This window comes from Perna viridis, chromosome 15, assembly GCF_037379345.1.
Source record: "Perna viridis isolate PV_CMFRI_1.1 ecotype Kerala chromosome 15, ASM3737934v1, whole genome shotgun sequence".
NCBI lineage: Eukaryota > Metazoa > Mollusca > Bivalvia > Mytilida > Mytilidae > Perna > Perna viridis.
Window position 1 is genome coordinate 18,160,353 of NC_142459.1, and position 19,362 is coordinate 18,179,714.

The following is a 19,362-nucleotide window of genomic DNA, read 5'->3' on the forward strand; positions in this document are numbered from 1 at the left end:
AATCTGAGTGATTGTTCAAATAAATGATAAAATGTTATTTAATATAAATTTGAATAATTTCGAAAACCCGTTTAATGCCTTAAATTAAGATTTACTTAAATTTACGATTATATATTTTCGCGGAAAACCATTTGCCGCGAAATTCACGAAAATAAATACACCAAGAAAAAAATATACAAGAAGTTTAGGTGCGTACTAAAATACAAGAGTCATTAGTGCTCTTTTAAGCTATAAGCAAAGTAAGAATGGGGATGCGTAACCCCCATTGCCTGTCCACGACCCGTTCATATATTTTAAGTGTGTCTATGAACAGACATTCTTGCAGTATACTCAGTGCGAACTGGTTCTTAGAAATCAATCTTCATTGGAAATAATTAACAAAAGCATATTACATTCATAGATGATGGATGGACGACATTGGGAATCGGTTGCTTCGATTGGTCGCTCATTACTGAAAAAGATAAAATTGACTTTAAAGGACTGAAACAATTAAAACAGGAGAGTGCGAACTATTACACACCAGGGACTTTAATGCATTAGTATTCAATCCTTGTATACACAATTATTAGTTTTAATTAATATTTTATATTCAACAGTTTGAAATCTTCATGCTATGTATGTGCAGAATTTTTTTCTTTTCCCCTCTTTACATGATTCTGATGATAAAAATTAAAATTTTATTTGGGTTAGAATTAAAATACCTTGAATATTCAGGTTTTAATATTTCAACATAGTCTTAGTTCAAATAATCGTTCTTTAACACAATCTATACTATTTAGCAACTTATTTAAATACAAACAAATGAAAGAAAAGAATAAAAATAAATAAAAGTTTTAATTCATTCCTTACACAGATGTTATTTTTGAATTTAAGTATTTGTACATGAAATTTAAAAAAAAAATTATTAAACGAATAGGAACAGACACGATCGCTTATTTTTCAGTCCTCAGTCAAAACATATTGAAAAAGTTTTTAACACTCTCTTATTAATACCCTCATTGTTTGTTAAATACTCTGCTAGAAGAAATAGAATTTTCTTTCAATACGTTCCGAACCATTGAATTTCTTTACAAATTTCAAATAAAGACATTTACAAAATGTAATGAAACTCCATGAGACGCTTGGTAAAAATTCAAGTTCGTTGATCTATAATTGTTAAATTTAATCTTTCTTCGTTAAAATAAAAGCATTAGCAATAAATGATCCGATTTTGATCTATAATCGATTTTCACTGAAATTAATATGTTTTCAGGTAACGTGGTTTAGAACAATGGGGCGGGGTTACAGGTCATTTTCCAATAGCTGATTGCATTGTGGGAAAACCACGTGACTCGAGTACACAGTGAATTTCGCGTGCATTTAAATAACAAAATACCATGTTGAAAGCACAAGTGTTTGAAAGCAGAATGTAGTTTTACTTTGGAAAGGGAAAAGTGTAGCACGTGCAATTACTTATGTAGGTGACGGAAGATTTTCACGAGACATTTCCCCGAGTCTTTCAGCACTAGCACATTTCAACACCGAAAGTGATTTTCCAGCACGTTTCTGATACTCCTAACATTATCGGCTCACGATAAAATTATTAAGTGTTAACCAACAATACCGAGTTATTAAATAAACAGTGGAATTTTATAGTGTGGAGACACCGTGTGTGATTATTTACTGAAGCAGTATTAATTTATTTACTTTTGTTATTTATTTATCTATTTGTGTAATAACTGTACTGATCACAAATGTTGCTGACTTCAAATATGAGGCAAACGCCAGAGACCTCGAATTCCGCTCTTAACACGGAGACATCTATTCAGTTATCCCAGAGTATGGATTCGGTGAACACTACACCAGAAGAAGAGGTATGTACCCTTTCTTCAGTAAAAAAAAACATTAAAACATTTTTTTCACACCTGAGCAGATGACATTTGTCAAACTGCACGTGACATTGTACAAGGATGCTGAGAAATTAGCTGATTGACACGCCCCCTTTTATACTCCTTAAAAAATTAACTAAGTTTATCGCCTTGAAAAGTGATCAGTGTTTAATACAGGAAAAACAAACATTGAGTCATAAATTTAAATCAAATTATATGTTATAAGGTAAATTTTGTGGTTGAATACAATTTATAATTGTTAAGTTTTGGTGTATTAAAACCAGGAGTTGGTCGACCCTTACACCGTGCATTTCTTAACCTACATGTAGTCTCCTTCGGTTTCCACCTAAATTACGTCAATATTGTCTGCACCTAAATTTTCATTCATACAGAATTTTTTTTTACACATTCACATTTTATTGAACTAAGTCACAAAGAACCCACTATCTCCGATTTCAACAAGACTAGCTTGGCGTGATTTAAGACAGCTAAATTGTCCTCATTTTAACATGATGTATAGCGAGTTAGGCTGATCTCAGGGGGAAAACGACGATTTAATCTAATAGTGCTCGCAAGTATGAAAACAATTTGTGGGCCGAACTGGAAACTCCAGGGAGCTCGAACATCAATTCTCTTTGAGAAGTTTTCTTTCAACTGTAAATTATATGTAATTTCATAATTGTTAATCAATCGGTTGTGCGTCACAGTTTTCATTTAAACAACTATTTGCATTGTATAAGGAGAAAAGGTGATTAAATTATGAAAAATACATAGTGTATCACGCCTCTAGATAAATTATATGCAAATGTTGTCTCACTTTATGAATTTCTGATTCATAAATTGTCTTACAAAAATCATATCGTATCTTGACCTTTTTATCTATGTTTTGAGGGCCTATCGCCAGGGTGTCTTTAGTATCAAATCTTTTCTCTGGTAAAAAATTCAAGGCGTAACGACATGCACTGATCTTAAGCGTTTTTGCATTCTTTTGTAATATTATAGAGTTTTATCGTTCTTACCACCTTCAATCAAGAAATTCACACTTCGTCGTCTTGTAGCAATTTTGATAATACCCCCTGAAAGAATAAAGACGCGAAGCTATCTTGTTCAAATTGAACAGTGCAACGAAGCTACTAGCATTTCTAAACTAACTTAACATATTTTCAAGCATGTGCTATTCTTTTAAATGTCAAATTCGTTCTTTTTGGGTGTTCTGAGGAGACACTTTCATACTGATGCACACATCTAGACTTTCGTGAAATTTGGAAGATATCTCTTTCTTTCGAGATCTGAGTGAAGACATTGCTATACCCATATATGTACGTCACTTCCATATATACTTTCATGCAGTAAAGTAGGAATAGATTTTATCCCTTAAACCGTTAGGATTATGCAGAGTTTAGTTATAATCTTGATAATCTCTCAATACACATATAACTGAAATTAAAACATGACCCAGAACCGAACCTTTTAAATACAGACGTTTAACAAAACTTCGTAATTAGTTCCCATTAATGACAAATTGCGTGTCTTTGAACTAGATTCCCTTTTAAACAGCTTGAAATTACCCTGTGAACAAGGTCGAAAATACTATCATGACGTTCACATTAAACACAGATATGCGAGAAGCATAAATTATGCAGTGGTTGAGAAATTTCACCGAATTCGGCAGCTTTCCCTTGAAGTTTACGAGAAATCAACAGTGTATACTGATCGCACAGATATTTATTGTTGTTTGTTTACTTGAAGCTACAATTGTACTCTGATTTGTGGGTAACAAGTTTCATGGTTCGTCACAATTCATTATTTTCGTTTATTCTTGATTTTGAGGGTTTTTAAGTACATATATTTAACAGATTTTAAATTACATGCACTATATGTACCAACCATTTTAATAGCAGCTTTTTGTATTTAGCAGGGATATTTGCAAATTGGGTAGCTAGATGGGTTTTTTTTTTTGCTATACCTCTAAGGACTTTTCCACCGGTATCCCCAAACTTCCAGTACTTTCATGTATCCTTTTGTTCCAATTAAAACCAACAGTGCAGGACCAGTTGATCCGGTAACTGCCGTATCTCATGTTACGCATTACAGTCTGGCATTATCTTTTACTGTAATTAATTTGAACCATAAAGCAGGTTTTTACTTGAGCCGTTATTAAAGTGAACAATGCATGGCAGAGATCGACCATGTGGAATAAGTCAGCGTTCTCTTTTAAGAGCACGGGAGCGAATATGTTCTATAAGGCTACATGTACGAATGTAATTGTATCGTATATACATTGAACTATAACTGGGTCTCTTCATTCACTACAAAAACGCAGAAGTGTTTACTTATACGGATTTTCCGTATTTTCTACTGATTTAGACCGCAAATTATGAGCTACGGATTGTGAATATCTTCATAGTACCTTTGTTAAAATTTCAGAAAGTTCAGGATTTTACGAATTATTTCCATAGAATACTGTAAAAAAATAGGGATTGTCGTCAAGTAGTTTAAACAGATCTGAAAACGTAGACACACTCAATGACACGATATGCATTTAATTATCCCTTTAAAGAAAAGAGAAGATTTTGTTAAAAAGTATGATCATTTACAATATTTAAATATTTTGTTGTCATCGTAAGAGAGGGGGAACTTTTTTCTCAAAATGTTTTCAAAACGTACATTTTCTTCTTTTCCAGTAGTTACTTTATAGCTCTACATATGCAGGTACATGTATATACAGTATATTGATTCAGCGCTTGTTTTCTTACATGCATATGTTATTGAGAAATTTATTAATTAGAATTGGTAATTCACAAGAAAACTTTTTAATGTTAAACTGAACCATTCCATTCATTGCATCAACATGTATTTCGTGTAGACAATTTAGCAAGGCCTTCCTTACAATATTTGCCGATATATTTTACATATGAAATGCTATTTTCCATTCTATCTGACTTAAAAAAAAAACAGTAAATTTTGTTGATATCAACACAATTTACTATTAAGTAGCAGTCTGTGTAAAATGTGATACACCTAAAAAAAGGCTACATATTTTTATTTTTGTTATTATAGGTTTATATGATGAAATGTATAATAATTCCTTCCAATCTGCCTGCTCTTAGGAGATAACCCACATGGAAAATCCAATAGTTTCTATTGTACTTTAGTGTCATTCACAGAGTTATCTCCCTTATTTTTGAATTCTACAGTACATTCTATATAATTTTTATTTTTTTATGAATAAGGATTGTATGAACAGCCATATGTTAATTTCTGTTTACTATAAAATGTTTGAACAAAATATCAAAAATAAAAACATTTAGGCTTTCCAACCATGAATCACATTTTGCATGATTCTTATCTGAAGTGCTACTTAATTTTTGTTCTATTTTAGATGGTGTAGTGTAAGTGTAAAAAAAATGTTAAAAAATCGTACTCATACTTTTCAGACTCCTTTAACCGATTTTTGCTTGTGCGAGTTTTGACAAATTGTACCCTTTTGTGTGATGCTTGTTTAAACCTTGTGGCTGTTACATCTACATGTATATTGTATGTATGGTATAGAAACTTATAAATGAATATGAAAAAAATGCCAACATCTAGACAGTCTTCATGTATATGTTTTAAGGTATGCAAAAAAAGGTATTTCAGATGGCCGAGAAACCCTGTATAATTCCAGCATGACTTTGCAAAAAAGATAATGTTCATAAAGTTAACCCAGATAAATGTAGGAGAAAATCTTCAACATCCAGAAAAAGTCCAGTAATTTTCGTATTTTCAACAGAGGATAAAATCTGTGAGTGGTTAATGAAGACATAGTTGTATTGCTAATACAAACAAGTCTGATCTGATGAACGTTAAATTAAGTATAGAGATAGTGAGAGATACGAGCAAGGTCAGAGTCGCAGGGTGAAGTTTAATTTTCTGATCTTCCTACAAATAAACCAGGTGTATTCACTGTAGATTTATATATCATCCAAAGATCAACAGGGAGCCGACGTTTTCTACATAACAAAGTGCATTAGAGAGATTATGGTGGTAGAATGTAGATTAAATATGATTTCTGGACTTTGAAATGAACACTTTACTGTAGATTAAATATATATTTGTATATACGATGTAATTGAGCTGTCCTCTAAATTTTTGACATGTATGGACAATGGATTCGGAGTGACTGTGATGTTATTTTTCATGACGCCATGATAATGGCCTGCAACACATTTAAGGGAAGGAAAAATCACGCTAATTCAGTTTCATGTAAATAATACATACATTGTATATACGCTTTTTGCACATTTCCATGTATAATGAATAAAAGCGTGACAGTCAATAATTTCTAAATCTTTGATTGAGATATGTGCTTCAGTATATTGCGATCATGCACATGCACTGAAAAGTCAACCTCGGTTACACAAACATAATCTTACTGATGAATCTAATCTTTAACGGACGGACGGATGTATAACAAATTCATAAACTCATTTGTGACGGCTGTTTTCTGTTGATTTCAGTACATGGACTTGCACAGAGTTAATACTGATTATAACGGATAGATGGGCGGTTTACAAAATGTGCATGTATAAAGCCCATGTATAATTTTTTCATTTTAAAGCTCATGACTTCCGAATTCTTTGTCTTGTGTCTCTGAATGAATGCTAGCTGGGCTTTATCAATTAGAATGATGTTGGAATTGAACCGAACCAGTCTCCAATTCCCCATGTTTAGCTTCTGACAGATAACCCCCATTGGGACGTTATTTGCAGGAGATCATTCTGGCATTGACCAAGAAATTGATACTTTCTCCCCAAAGTATGACTCTGGTCGTAATGAAATTCCTGGTATGCGTATCATTCTCTTCCAACTAAATAATTACGTTCTTCCATTATATCATTATAGAAAGAAAGGAAAACACGCACGACCATCAAATATGTATTGTATAATTCATATAAACAGCCAGACAATATGTCTAGCCAGATCTACCCAGGACATTTTCAGGACAAAAAACATGTACAGTACAGCTCATCCTGTTGTAGCACCTTCAACGCATCCATGGCGCGGACAGTTCTGTTAAACTTCAGTCCATATAGCATTTAAACTCTAAATTGTGTTACCAGAACATCAAAATGTTTGCTCAGCATGTCCCATTTTTGGTGTTTGGCATTTTAGAGTTAACATGTTATTTTAAAAAAAATCAGAATCCTGTCGAGATCACATTGCATTTAGAAATAACCACATGATTAGAGCATTGCGTCATTGCGACGAACTGAACAATATTATAAAAAGACAAGACAGAACAACAAAAGTCTGTCAGATTTCTCTATAAAGATACTAAATGCATCTGAAGTATTAGTAATCTATGGAAAAGCTATCTTTAAAATCAATTGACAGTTTTAGCTGTACGCCGCCTCAAAAGCAATCGAGTGAGCCTATTTTGTATGGAATCGAGTTGACCGCGGTTCACCAGTGACATGTTTTTGTAGGTTTAACTAGCAGTTTAGAGACAACCATATAAAACTCGATTGATTTTGTTTCATCTGTAATTACACCTAAACTGACAGACCATATGTATTATAGATGTCTATTGCACGCTCTTTGGTAGTAATATTATACATTATACTCGCTGTGGAGATGGTCAGAAATAGTTCTTCTGAGAGAGGAGCGATTCATCATACTGACTGCGGAAATATGCGATATGACTGTAAATAAGGATATTACTATAATTTTTGTAGCATCTATGAAACGTCCATGCATTTACTTAGACATTCATCGGCTAAGAAGTCACACTTTCCTATAGATGATCAAATTATTGTAGGTAGCTGAAGAATAACCATGTAATGCAATAGCAAAGCAATGAAAATGGATATTGAAAACCAAGAATAACATATATATATATCACATTAATACGCCGTACTTCTATATTTTGACTTGTCTTAATTGTTTTCCACAATTAATTCAGTTCTAATTTTTGATGAAACACCCCTTTCTCGTTTTCATTCAGATTCCTTATCATTTGCTTATGTGTGCCTTTGCTAAAGGTACAGTCACCCACAGCGTGCGTTATTCGGCTTCTGAATCTATGTTTTGATCTTGAACTTTATAAGTTTTATGCTAAGAAGATTAATATGTGTTTTGCGAAGTTTCGTAAGTCTTCCAATTTACTGCCCGGGTCGTTGTTGGGTGATAACTTGAAATTCCCTTCACCACATCCTTGTGTTCCAATACAGACCAAGGGGGATGTATAAAAACGTTATATGTCAATTATGTAAGGCTCGGGTCTCTTGAATCCCCATGAACCCTCTTGGATACCAGAAATGTGCACCGTCATTAGCCCCGACAGAACAAAGAACAAAGAAATCTATAGACATTTGCATAACAATTTCTCAGGTGTATAGAATTTAATAATTCTGATATATTAATTTTAATAGCCTTACCGGCTTGTCTAGTTTGACGGAACTGGCGTGCATACCGAACAATCGATCATTTCTGTTTAATAAGCTATTTAATTTTTTACTTTGTTCAACACATAACAATTGGGCTTTTAAACTTGAAAATAAGTATATAATTGTCCCGACCCACTCCACAACAGAAAGGACTTGTCTTGTTTCGGTTTTATCTACCTATAAAATTTTATTAAACCCTTATTTAAAGTTTCCACACAAATCCGATTTTGTTCTGTACAAGAAATAATATTGGCGTTGCTACAAGGCCGTACATTGTCCGTGACTAAAAAGCAGAAGATGTCGAAATCGGTCGAATCGTCACCCTATACCTTTCGGAAATTGCAAACTTCGCCATCATTCAGGTGTATCCATCGGTAACATTTTTTTAACCCAAACAATATGTATAGTATATGTTTGCATTCAATGAATCCAATATTTTCCCCAATGGAATAATTTACTTCGTTTTCATAGACAACTCATAAAGCCTCGTATCGTACAAAAAAAAAGCAAACGAAAAAAATGAAAGGATGCCTTTCAAACATGATTCGATCCTTTGAAGGCTTATTCGATTACGTTGAGGTCAATACACTTGGTAGTTATTATTTTAGGATAACCCTGCAACATCGACCATGTAGTGAAACAGACGCTTTGGACTCTTTAGAAGCAACCTATATTGTTTTTAAAAATTTGGTGTGACCATATGCTGTCGAACATTGGAATTATTTGGGACATATCTAGTATACATTTGGTCATGAGTGGAAGGGCTTCATTAAATAAATCGTAAAATGTCAGAAAATGGCCATAACTTGACATACATTAGCACTGGAAAGGTGTGAAATTATCACCATAATCAACGCTCAGAACTGACGACTAAAAGAGTGTAACAAATATTATTCTGCCTCTAGGCGTACATCTTAATTAAGTTAACACTTCACTGTGTAAAACATGCGATCTTTATGTCATAAGATATATCAAATGAGACCTGATTGATTTACCGGTAATTTGTTGAATTAATTTGAGACATAATATACTTTTGCTGCCTTCAGGGGCTTATTGTTCGTCCATTTGAAAGGTATGCATTTTAAAATACCACATCTACTTGTCCTTTGAAGCGTAAAATCGTCACTTTACTCCAGTGTTAAGGCCAAGAACTAGCACGAACAACACGTGCATATCAAAACTATCATACCTCACAGTAACGTATATCTCTTTTTGGAAGAAGGAAACGAACTGCCTGATACCACAATATCTCATTGTTCCATTATGGTTTAACATGTTACAAGTGTGTTCTAAATGCATTAATTTGCATGATACTTAAAACCCATATGTACCGTAATCGTCCGTATTACGCGTTGTTTATAACTACATTAATAGCAGTGCTGGATGGGAGGGTTAGGCTACCTGGGGTCGAACAATTTTGTAAATTTATGCAAAGGCTTGGCAAATATTATGAGCAAATAGTACCAATATTTTGGAACCCCCTTTTTTCTGAGACCCCCCCTCCCAGTATTGGGTGGAAGCCCCCTTATCAAAATATCTGGATCCGCCAAAGCATATTTAGTCTACATTGACATAAAATTTCAAGCTCCTCTGTTTATTTTATGGATAGTTGTGGAATAAAATAACTATTCCATCCTTACAGTTTTTGTATTACACAATTTAACAACTACAGATGTAAATATTTCCACTTAAGGTGTTCCTGTGGTTACAGTAAGTGCAATTTTAAATTCATTGTTTTTTTCTATAATTCATATCTGTTTGCATAAGTAATCATTAAACATTTAGAATTGCTATGCTTTTACATAAACTCAACCAAAACAACTAGGATTGCATTTCTTCAGGCAAAGAAGCCTTTACTTACATAAAAAAGTAAATCATCACCAATTATGATGCCCAGAGAATAATATGACATTTAAGATGAAATGTTAATATTATGTTAGTATTTATATTAAATATGAAATTACATATACCTGTAATTAAGTAGGAAAGAACTTCCTTATGTCACTTGACTGACAATGAACTTATTTTTCCGAGAAGGGAAGCACAATTTTATTTACATTTAGTTATACAGAGTTCATTGACAGTGAAATAATAGGTTATCTAGTTTAGGCAATGTTCTAAAATTGAAAGGATAAATAATATTTCCATTCACTTCTCGACCCCCACTTTCAAATATAATGTTAGTATACAGGCCTGTTAATGTGTTGTTATAACCATAGCTTTTTTTGTGTGCTGATGTTTTTGGGACAAAATATTTTGACTGTCATAATTCTTCAATTTTAACAGTTTTTAGTGTTTTTAGGTCCAGACTCCAGAGGGTAATTATTGCCCAAATTCCCCTGTCTATTGGCGTGGAGTACTAACTTACATAAACTATTGGTTAAATTGTTACTGTTGAATTTTACCATCTCTTTGATTATGCACATCTTCATAACAGATTTTGTAGGTCATGCACCCATTTATTTATATTCCAGATTTCTTGATTGCAAATTGAATTTTTTTCAAAAATATAGATAGATCAAAATTTTGATAGGTCAATAACTGTTAAGATATTCTGTATCTATTACTTGTTTCTGATTATAATGGCATATACCTTGTATTTTCGTGGTTTAAGTTGAAATGGTGCCATGTTTCTGATTTGGGAGCACCTGTCAGTGCATGCATATGTTGATCTGCTATTAGAAAATTATCTAAAAAAAAGGATATCTATGTAAAACCTACATCATCGTAACTTAAATTAGAAAACTTAAAATTGAAAAGAAAATATAGGATACATGCAGCAATATGTATACCAAGTTAAAACACTTGTAACATAAAGCTAAAAATTAAAGGTTTCTTTAGAAAAATGCAGTTTTTAATGGTAAAAAGAGTTAAGTTGTTTGGAGGGACTTCCAGTTGTTGTTTCTAACACAAGACTCCAGGTATCAAAGCCAGGCATCCCTTTAATAGTCCCAGCATTAAAAGACTATTATTTTGTTGTTATCAATGTATTAATATCTTGACAGCCAGGGATAACTATATTGGGATAAAAACCTTAATGTGTCAACAATGATTTCCTTTATTTAGGAAGAAAGGGCATACTCATTTGTTATAATGGGTTACTCAATCACTTGTTGTTGTAAATATTGTGCTGAATATTGTACAGATACACATTTTGAAGTATTAGACCCATTTGGGACTCTTGAAAACATTCTTCTGATAAATGTTTGCTCATTTCTCTAAGATGTTGAAGTTGAATTTCGTGTAGCTTTCTATCTATGGAATTGATTTTTTTAGTATTTCAATTATTTAAAACCGATTTCTATGTGCTGAATATTGTACAGATACACATTTTGAAGTTATAGACCCATTTGGGACTTTTGCAAATATTCTGCTGATAAATGTTTGCTCATTTCTCTAGGCTGTTCAAGCTGAATTTTTTTGTAGCTCTATTTATGGAGTTGATTTTTTAGTATTTCAATTATTCAAAACTGATTTCTAATGTACATGTATTATTTTCTATGACATTGTCATAAGTAGATTCTGTTTTTTTTTTTTTTTTTTACAGATGTGGGAGTGGGTGTGGGGATGAATGCTTTGATCAGAATTAGAGGGGTCTTGTACCAATTGGCACATTTCCCATTAAACTCAGGAAATGTTTATGATTGAACTGAAATACACCCTCAAAAATTTTAATCCCATTTACAAGGATTTTGTGTGATGGTGTGTAGTAACTGTTGTTGAGTGAAGGTTGGGCTGCTATGTCCAATTCATCAGTGAAAATTTTAGTCACTTAAGCATGGAATGTTTCTATCATAAACATGTTGTAAGTGTCCGTTATAGGGTATGTAAGTCTTGTTCTAGTTCCATTTTCTTTACCAGAATTTCTGATGTAGAACATATTGAAAGCCATAGACCGATCTGTATTTTATTGTTTGCTTCCAGGTACTCCAAAGGCTGTATAACAATGCAAAATCTTCTAGTTTATGTTTTTTCTTACTACATTTATCATGTAGAAATAGTTATTTGTCATTTTTATCGTGATTTTTTTACACAGAAAGATTTTTGCACTTAACACTGAACTCAACACTCGCTAAATGACAAATCTCCATACTTTTGAATAGTAGACTAGGACCCATTCTCGTGAAATTACGGGGTCACATGATGAGACTTACATACCCTATTCACTATAGCAGGCAGGAAAAATAGTGTGCTCTGACTGTAAGTATTTGCCCCCATTTTTATCTAAATCTTATGGAGATTCTTTTTATGAAAATATATTTACTTACAAATGTATATGAATGGATTATACATGATTTAACGACTACATGTACATGTATATATCTTTTATATGATATTTCCTTCAACATATTGAACTAGTTACTGTAATACAAAGTGATAAGTAATGTGATATTAATCTATTTTATTTGAATTCTTGACGTATAAATTTACAATGGAAGATTTCACCATCTGTCTTAATGGGTTTATAGTTAGTATAATATGTTGTTTGATAGTTAATGATAACCCTTTGTGTGGGGAGGTAACATGCTGGGGGCGAGGTTAACTGGATGGAAAAAACAGCAGGAAAAAAATCAACAATTTTCAAGTCTTGGTGTGGGGTTATATATTTTCTTGAGATTAGAAGGTTATGGAGAGCTTAAAAAAAATGGAACTCTTTGACTTGGTAAATTAAAAGTGCTGGATAGAGGGCTATTATCATACTTATATTAGAAAAAGCCAGGGGAAGGGGCTGCTACTAGCAATTCTTACAAGTCTGTTAAAAACTGTTTTGTCTACTAGTATACAGTCAACAGTGAAAGTACTTTAATTCTTGGATACCAAATTTCATGGATGAGGGAAGAACCACAATTCGTGGATTCTTCAATTGATAGTTTTTAGGTTTTCAGTACATCTATAGAATCTCCTTTTTGATGAGAACCAAATTTCCTAGTTAGGCCTAGCCACGAAAACGAAGAGAAACGGTACCCCACAAATAATATTACTTTCACAGTAGAAAATTCTTAAGGGGTTTAGAAGTTTTTTTGTACTGCTTAAACTGTTTATATATTTTTGAAAGATGAGTAAAATGGAGCCCCAAAACAAGCATGTTTTGAATGTCTTAACAGTTGTGTGGATCTATTTGAAATTGAACCATGAGGTCACTGTCCATATGCAAATTAAGCTTGGATTGAACTTCTGGATTGAAACATTCAATGAATTATGGGCTTCTTTCAAGTCAGTTATAAAAAAAACTTTTTGTCTATTAGCCTTTGGAGTTTGAAAATTGAAAATTATATGATATTTATGTAAATCATCATTGAATTGCACAAGCCTGAGTCAATTTTAAAAATTTTTGGTTGTAAGCATAACATTTTGATCAACTAAAACACAGAGCCTTATATGAGGGAAAGATAAAATTCATTAAATTGGCGTCCATTACACCCCTGTTAAAAATCATTTATACATTCCCAAGATTTAAGGATATAGAAACTTTACAATATACACATTATGAAGAAAGTTATATCAGTGGATTTGTTTTTAAGGACACCCCAAGTTGGATGTCAACATAGAAATTCTTCTGTTGCTACCGATTATAACCCACCAGACTAGGATAACTCCCAAGTCAAATAGAATGGCTTTGAATTTTAATTATTCTAGACGATTTTGATAAATATGGATTTGTGATGTGGTTGTAAATATTTAATTATGATGTCATTTTGAGGGTCTCTATGGATATCTGGGTTAAGCTGCCATGGAAAAAACTTGTTGTGGCAAAAAATTGGATTATGCAATGGAAATTTTGGTAGCTATGTAAAATTTTTAACAAGGTTGATCGTTTAAACTCACCATAGTGATATTGTTACATAGTTCATTGTACGTCTCAAATTCATACATGGTTTAAATAATTACAAGAACTTACTTTCCCATTATGTTGAATATTGAATTTCAGTTCTAAAAATGACATTGGAAATTTTGAATGGATGTCCAGAAAAAAAAATTCAGGGGGTTCAAGTCTACTATTTGCTTATTCTGCCAAATTTTATGCAAATTTTATTAACTAAATTTTCCAACTTAGGACTCCCCTTTTTCCAGGATTCACCACTGACACGCATAAAAATCACCTGTAAATCTGTGATTTCATGTTGTAAATGTCTACATTTGTTTTAGTTTAATAAACATAGAATCCTGGTCACCATACTATTACTTGGGAGACATACCATAAAAATGGTATTGAATATCTACAGCTATGAAACAGTAGGTAATAAAGTTAGATAAATTAGTCAACTTAATTGAGTAAAATTCCTTTTGGTGTCTTAAATTGTTATATGATCATAATTCTTTAATCTATGTTATGGCAGAGAATAGAGAATTTCAATCAAATAAACCTTTGGTAATTTCCATGCTCCCAGTTTTTAGTGGAGTCCGAGTTGCTCATTTACTTTTGTTACTTTGTATGTATGATTTTAGTTACTTTATTTTCTTTGTTGTGCATGTCTGTTTTCCATGTCTGGTCTTTGTCCCTGGAATATATTCTTTTGATTACCGCTATAACCTTGGTTCCCTTGATTACTCTTTAACATAATCAAAATGAAGGATTTTGTTTTGACTTCATCCATACCTTTGTACTGGTACATGTATTTAGATATATCATGGCTTTTACTTGTTTTATTTGATGAAAACTTTGCATGAAATTCAATATATATGTTAAGCTTAAACCTCTTCTAACAATGGTGGATCAGGGATGGTGAGGGTGGGGGATCTGAGGAGGGGAAAATAAAATATAACACCATATCATATACATGTCACGTTGATATTTAAAAAATGCCTTAAGTCAGATGGTTTTAAAAGTAATTCATAATCTCTAACAGTGGTGGATCAGGGATGGTGGGGAGGGGGGGATCTGAGGAGGGGAAAATAAAATATAACACCATATCATATACATGTCACTTTGATATTTAAAAAATGCCTTAAGTCAGATGGTTTTAAAAGTAATTCATAATCTCTAACAGTGGTGGATCAGGGATGGTGGGGTTGGGGGGGATCTGAGGAGGGGAAAATAAAATATAACACCATATCAAACATTAAATGGGTCCTTTTGGTAGACCTTTGTACCATACTAAATATGACATCAGTATCTATCAAAATTGTTAATACATGTACATGTATAAAAGATCATGTCCATACCTGTGTTGAATATATATCAGAACATTTCAAGTACATGTACCTGGCTGAATGGGTCAGAGGTCAAAAGAAAATATTAATCTTTCTGGTTTAATACATGTAGTTAGTAAATTTGATGGCTGCACTTACTGTTTTATTGTTTGATTCAACACCCTTTGGCAGATATTTAAATCATTTTAGGACATCAGTTGAATAGATTCTGCTTTGTACTAGTTCAACCTTTACTTTTCTGTTTGATCATTACTACTGCATACACATGTCAGGTTGATATTAAAAAAAATGCTTAAGTCAGATGGTTTTTAAAATTAATTCATAACCTCTAACAATGGTGGATCAGGGATGGTGGGGGTAGGGGATCTGGGGAGGGGAAAATAAAATATAATACCATATCATATACATATACATGTCACTTTGGTATTAAAGAAATGCTTTAAGTCAGGTGGTTTTAAAATTAATTCATAACCTCTAACAATGGTGGATCAGGGATGGTGGGGGTGGGTGGGATCTGAGGAGGGGAAAATAAAATATAACACCATATCATATACATGTTACTTTGATATTTAAAAAATACCTGAAGTCAGATGGTTTTACAATTAATTCATAACCTCTAACAATTGTGGATCAGGGATGGTGGGGGTGGGGGATCAGAGGAGGGGAAAATAAAATATAACACCATATCATATACATACACATGTCACTTTAATATTAAAACAATGCTTAAGTCAGACGGTTTTTAAAATTAATTCATAACTTTCTTGTTTTATATTTAGGTAATTAATTTCTATAGTTATCTTCTTTTATTTCTAAGTGGATGAATGTTTGAATGACAAAATAAAGTCTACTTAAATTAAGTGCAATAAATTTGAAAATTTATGGTCATTTGATTGCTATAACAAGTAGCTATCTACATTGATATGATACCATATAAACCTCAGACTTCCCCCTCAATCTTGAGAAATTTATGAATTGTTGTTCTAAAACTTTTGAAAGTTATGAACAATCCACTTGATGACCATATTAGTATATACACAATCAAACAGTCAAAACTGTCAATATATAGACGGTATCTTATCGGTATTGTATTTACACTCAACATAAAATGTTTGTAGAATAAACGGTATGGTTTTGTTGACTTATCTAAATGGCGTTTAAGTGCCATGTAAGGGTCAAATGACCTCAATGATTTAATGTAGCGACAGTTCTTAATTTGACTTAAAACATTTAAAATAAATTAGGTTCTGATATGTTTTACATAGGTTTGGGAGGAGTCTGAAATGGTTGGAGGTTCAATATGTAAAATAAATTTAAAGGGGTTGCTTGTTTTACTGTTGGTGAACCCTTGGTTGGAGTAAACAACAGGGTAGGAATTTCACTCAAATTCAAGCCAGTTCTGAATACAATTTTTCAATATATTTACTCTATGGCTGTATAGATAGATTTTTGCTAAAATTAGTCAGCCCTGCCAAGAAATTGCCAGTCTTGGGCTGTCTAACTCTGTAAACAAATGAGTTTAAAATCATCTCTGAATATATATGCCTTGATATATACATAATCAAATTTCCCGATAATTATGACAATTTTTGCTATATAATTAACTCATTTTTATTCCTGATATGGAATAATATCTTAACCTGTTTTCTTTATTATGACCCTATGTACTCGACAAATGATAATAGAACTATCATTAATGAGGAAAAAAAATGAATTTTTTTGTGTATGATGTCTAAATGTCTAAATTTTTCTAAAGCCATGACACATTTTTAACGTAATCTGTTGGTGCAAACCATTTTCATGGACTACTAATCCATTTATTCCAATGATTAACAGGATATTATATTGCTAATATTTTATGTAAAGAGATATGGTCGTTACAGGTGTAATTACCTGGCTATGACATTAAAGACTAGCTAATCACATTTCATATCATACTGGTTTGTATATTAACTCATGTAGAGGTGTCAGTTTCAAAGATTTTTATTCTGTCAATGTTGAAAGATGGAGCTTGGATGTTTGTTTATTAACTTTTAGGAGAAATTTGTTTATAGTTTCTTCACCTAAATGTGACCTATGAGTTCCCTGATATTTAAAGATATTTTTATACATACACTTGATTTCGTTATATCAATTTTAACACACTATCAATTTCACTTTGGTGTAGTTTGTGTGAAAATAAGCAGTGTTTCTAAACTAACACGAGACCTGTTTAAGTACTTCTCCATCTAAGAATCAGGCAGAATGTGTATATTGTGTGGCACATGAAGGAAAAACCAAGTATTTATATCTGATGATCTCCAGAAATACTCAAAATTGTTTGTATATAAATTTGCCTTTTTAAGATATTGATGTCAAATTTAATTGAAATACACTATGGAAAAATAGTGGGAAAATTTTCTTACACTTTTTTTATATGAGCAGTCTAAAATATTATTGTCACAGATGTAAATAGCTTTTCAGTTGTTTTTTAGATGTATAATGATATATATATTAGAGGTACAGACCAAATTGAGAATTATGATGTCAACCATTGCCTGATTCTTACACAGAATGGTAATTAAAAGCTTTGCATTCAAGACCTACAAATCGATATTCAGGAATAATCCGTTTCCTTTTGTTACTAAAATAATGTGCAAGTAAGACAAAAGAAAAAAATAGACTTTCTCAAAACACCACCCCTAAAACAAAAAAAAAAAAAAAAAAAACTAAGGTGAATGGTTATACTTACAATTGCTGACGACACATTGGTAAATATTTGCAGTTTCATGTTTTTTTTTCTAACTTACCAGTGGTGTTTGTACTCCTGAAGGGCATTTAAGGTCGAAGATGATGCCAGGTCATTGCTCAATGTTTTGAAAATCTTTTACCAACAGTTAATCAGTCATTAGCTTTATCTCTTTGATTTTACCGGATCTATGAATGACTGATACAATCTTTTATCAAAAAGATACAATTTCAAAGAGCAAATCAGGATTTAGAGATAAAAAAGTTTCTCATGTTAGGGGCAATAATTTTATTATAAGGGGGATGATGGTCGATTGCTGTGAAACTTGTCTAAACCAAACCCTTCCATGACATTGAAATTGGTTTACTGTATATGTATTTGTTTTTATGGGGTGAATGGTGGTTAGGGGCAACTGTTTAATTTTTAGGAGATGGTGGCTCAGGGTAATGCAGCTATTTGCGTTTTAGGATGATGATGATGATGATGGATTGGGCAACCATTTGGGTTTTAGAGGAGTGATGGTTGCTACTGAAGGGCAATCATTTTGTTCATGGCGAGAGGCAATCATTTAGTATTTAGGACTAAGGTGGTGTTTCGTTACCAGGGGCAATCGTTTATGTCTATCCTATGAACATCATTATCGTATACTCTCTAAGCTGGTCAATCTTAAGCCACACATCACTTTACTAAAAATCCTGTAACTTATTATTTTAACCTAATGAATATAACAGTGTATGCCCTGTAAGCTGGTCAACCTAGCCACACATCCCCGCAATGTAAATCATGTAACTTTATTATTCTTAGCACAATCTGTTAATATTAGGCTAATAAGCCTTAACATAAACCAGATTTAAGCTATGGTCAATAATAGACTAGGCAATTAAGCTTGATATACCAGGCAATTTACATGGGCAGGAGAAAAACAAATAGTGGACTGCTTGCTATTTTATGTGTTAATTATCTTATATAAATGATGTTTTGGTCACGGAGCTAGCTAATTAGAATGATATGTACAAATTATTTAGTGTAGTATGAAGAAGATAAATAGACTAATGGGATTTGGTTATGCATCAATTGTATGCCAGATATCCTGAAATAATGTCTGTCCGTCTGTTTGTTCTGATGTTTTCACAATTAAAATGATTTTGTGTTCATTTGCTATGCAGACTTTCCTTTTTGTCTATTC

General features: G+C 32.5%; 1 protein-coding gene across 17 annotated transcripts in view; it reads left to right on the forward strand.

The window, feature by feature from the left end:
* Positions 1-1,302: 1,302 nt before the first annotated feature.
* Positions 1,303-19,362, forward strand: part of LOC148597312 (uncharacterized) — a 97,304-nt gene continuing 79,244 nt past the window's right edge. For 7 of the 17 annotated variants that reach the window (XM_088564104.1, XM_088564103.1, XM_088564107.1 and 4 more), the window contains exon 1: positions 1,305-1,853. In XM_088564104.1, coding sequence (XP_088420230.1) covers positions 1,734-1,853 — 120 coding nt within the window. In that variant the 5' untranslated portion in view covers positions 1,305-1,733. Of the gene's footprint in view, positions 1,854-5,980; positions 6,114-19,362 lie in introns of those variants that run through there. The other 10 variants (XM_088564123.1, XM_088564101.1, XM_088564115.1 and 7 more) reach the window with 5 other exon arrangements.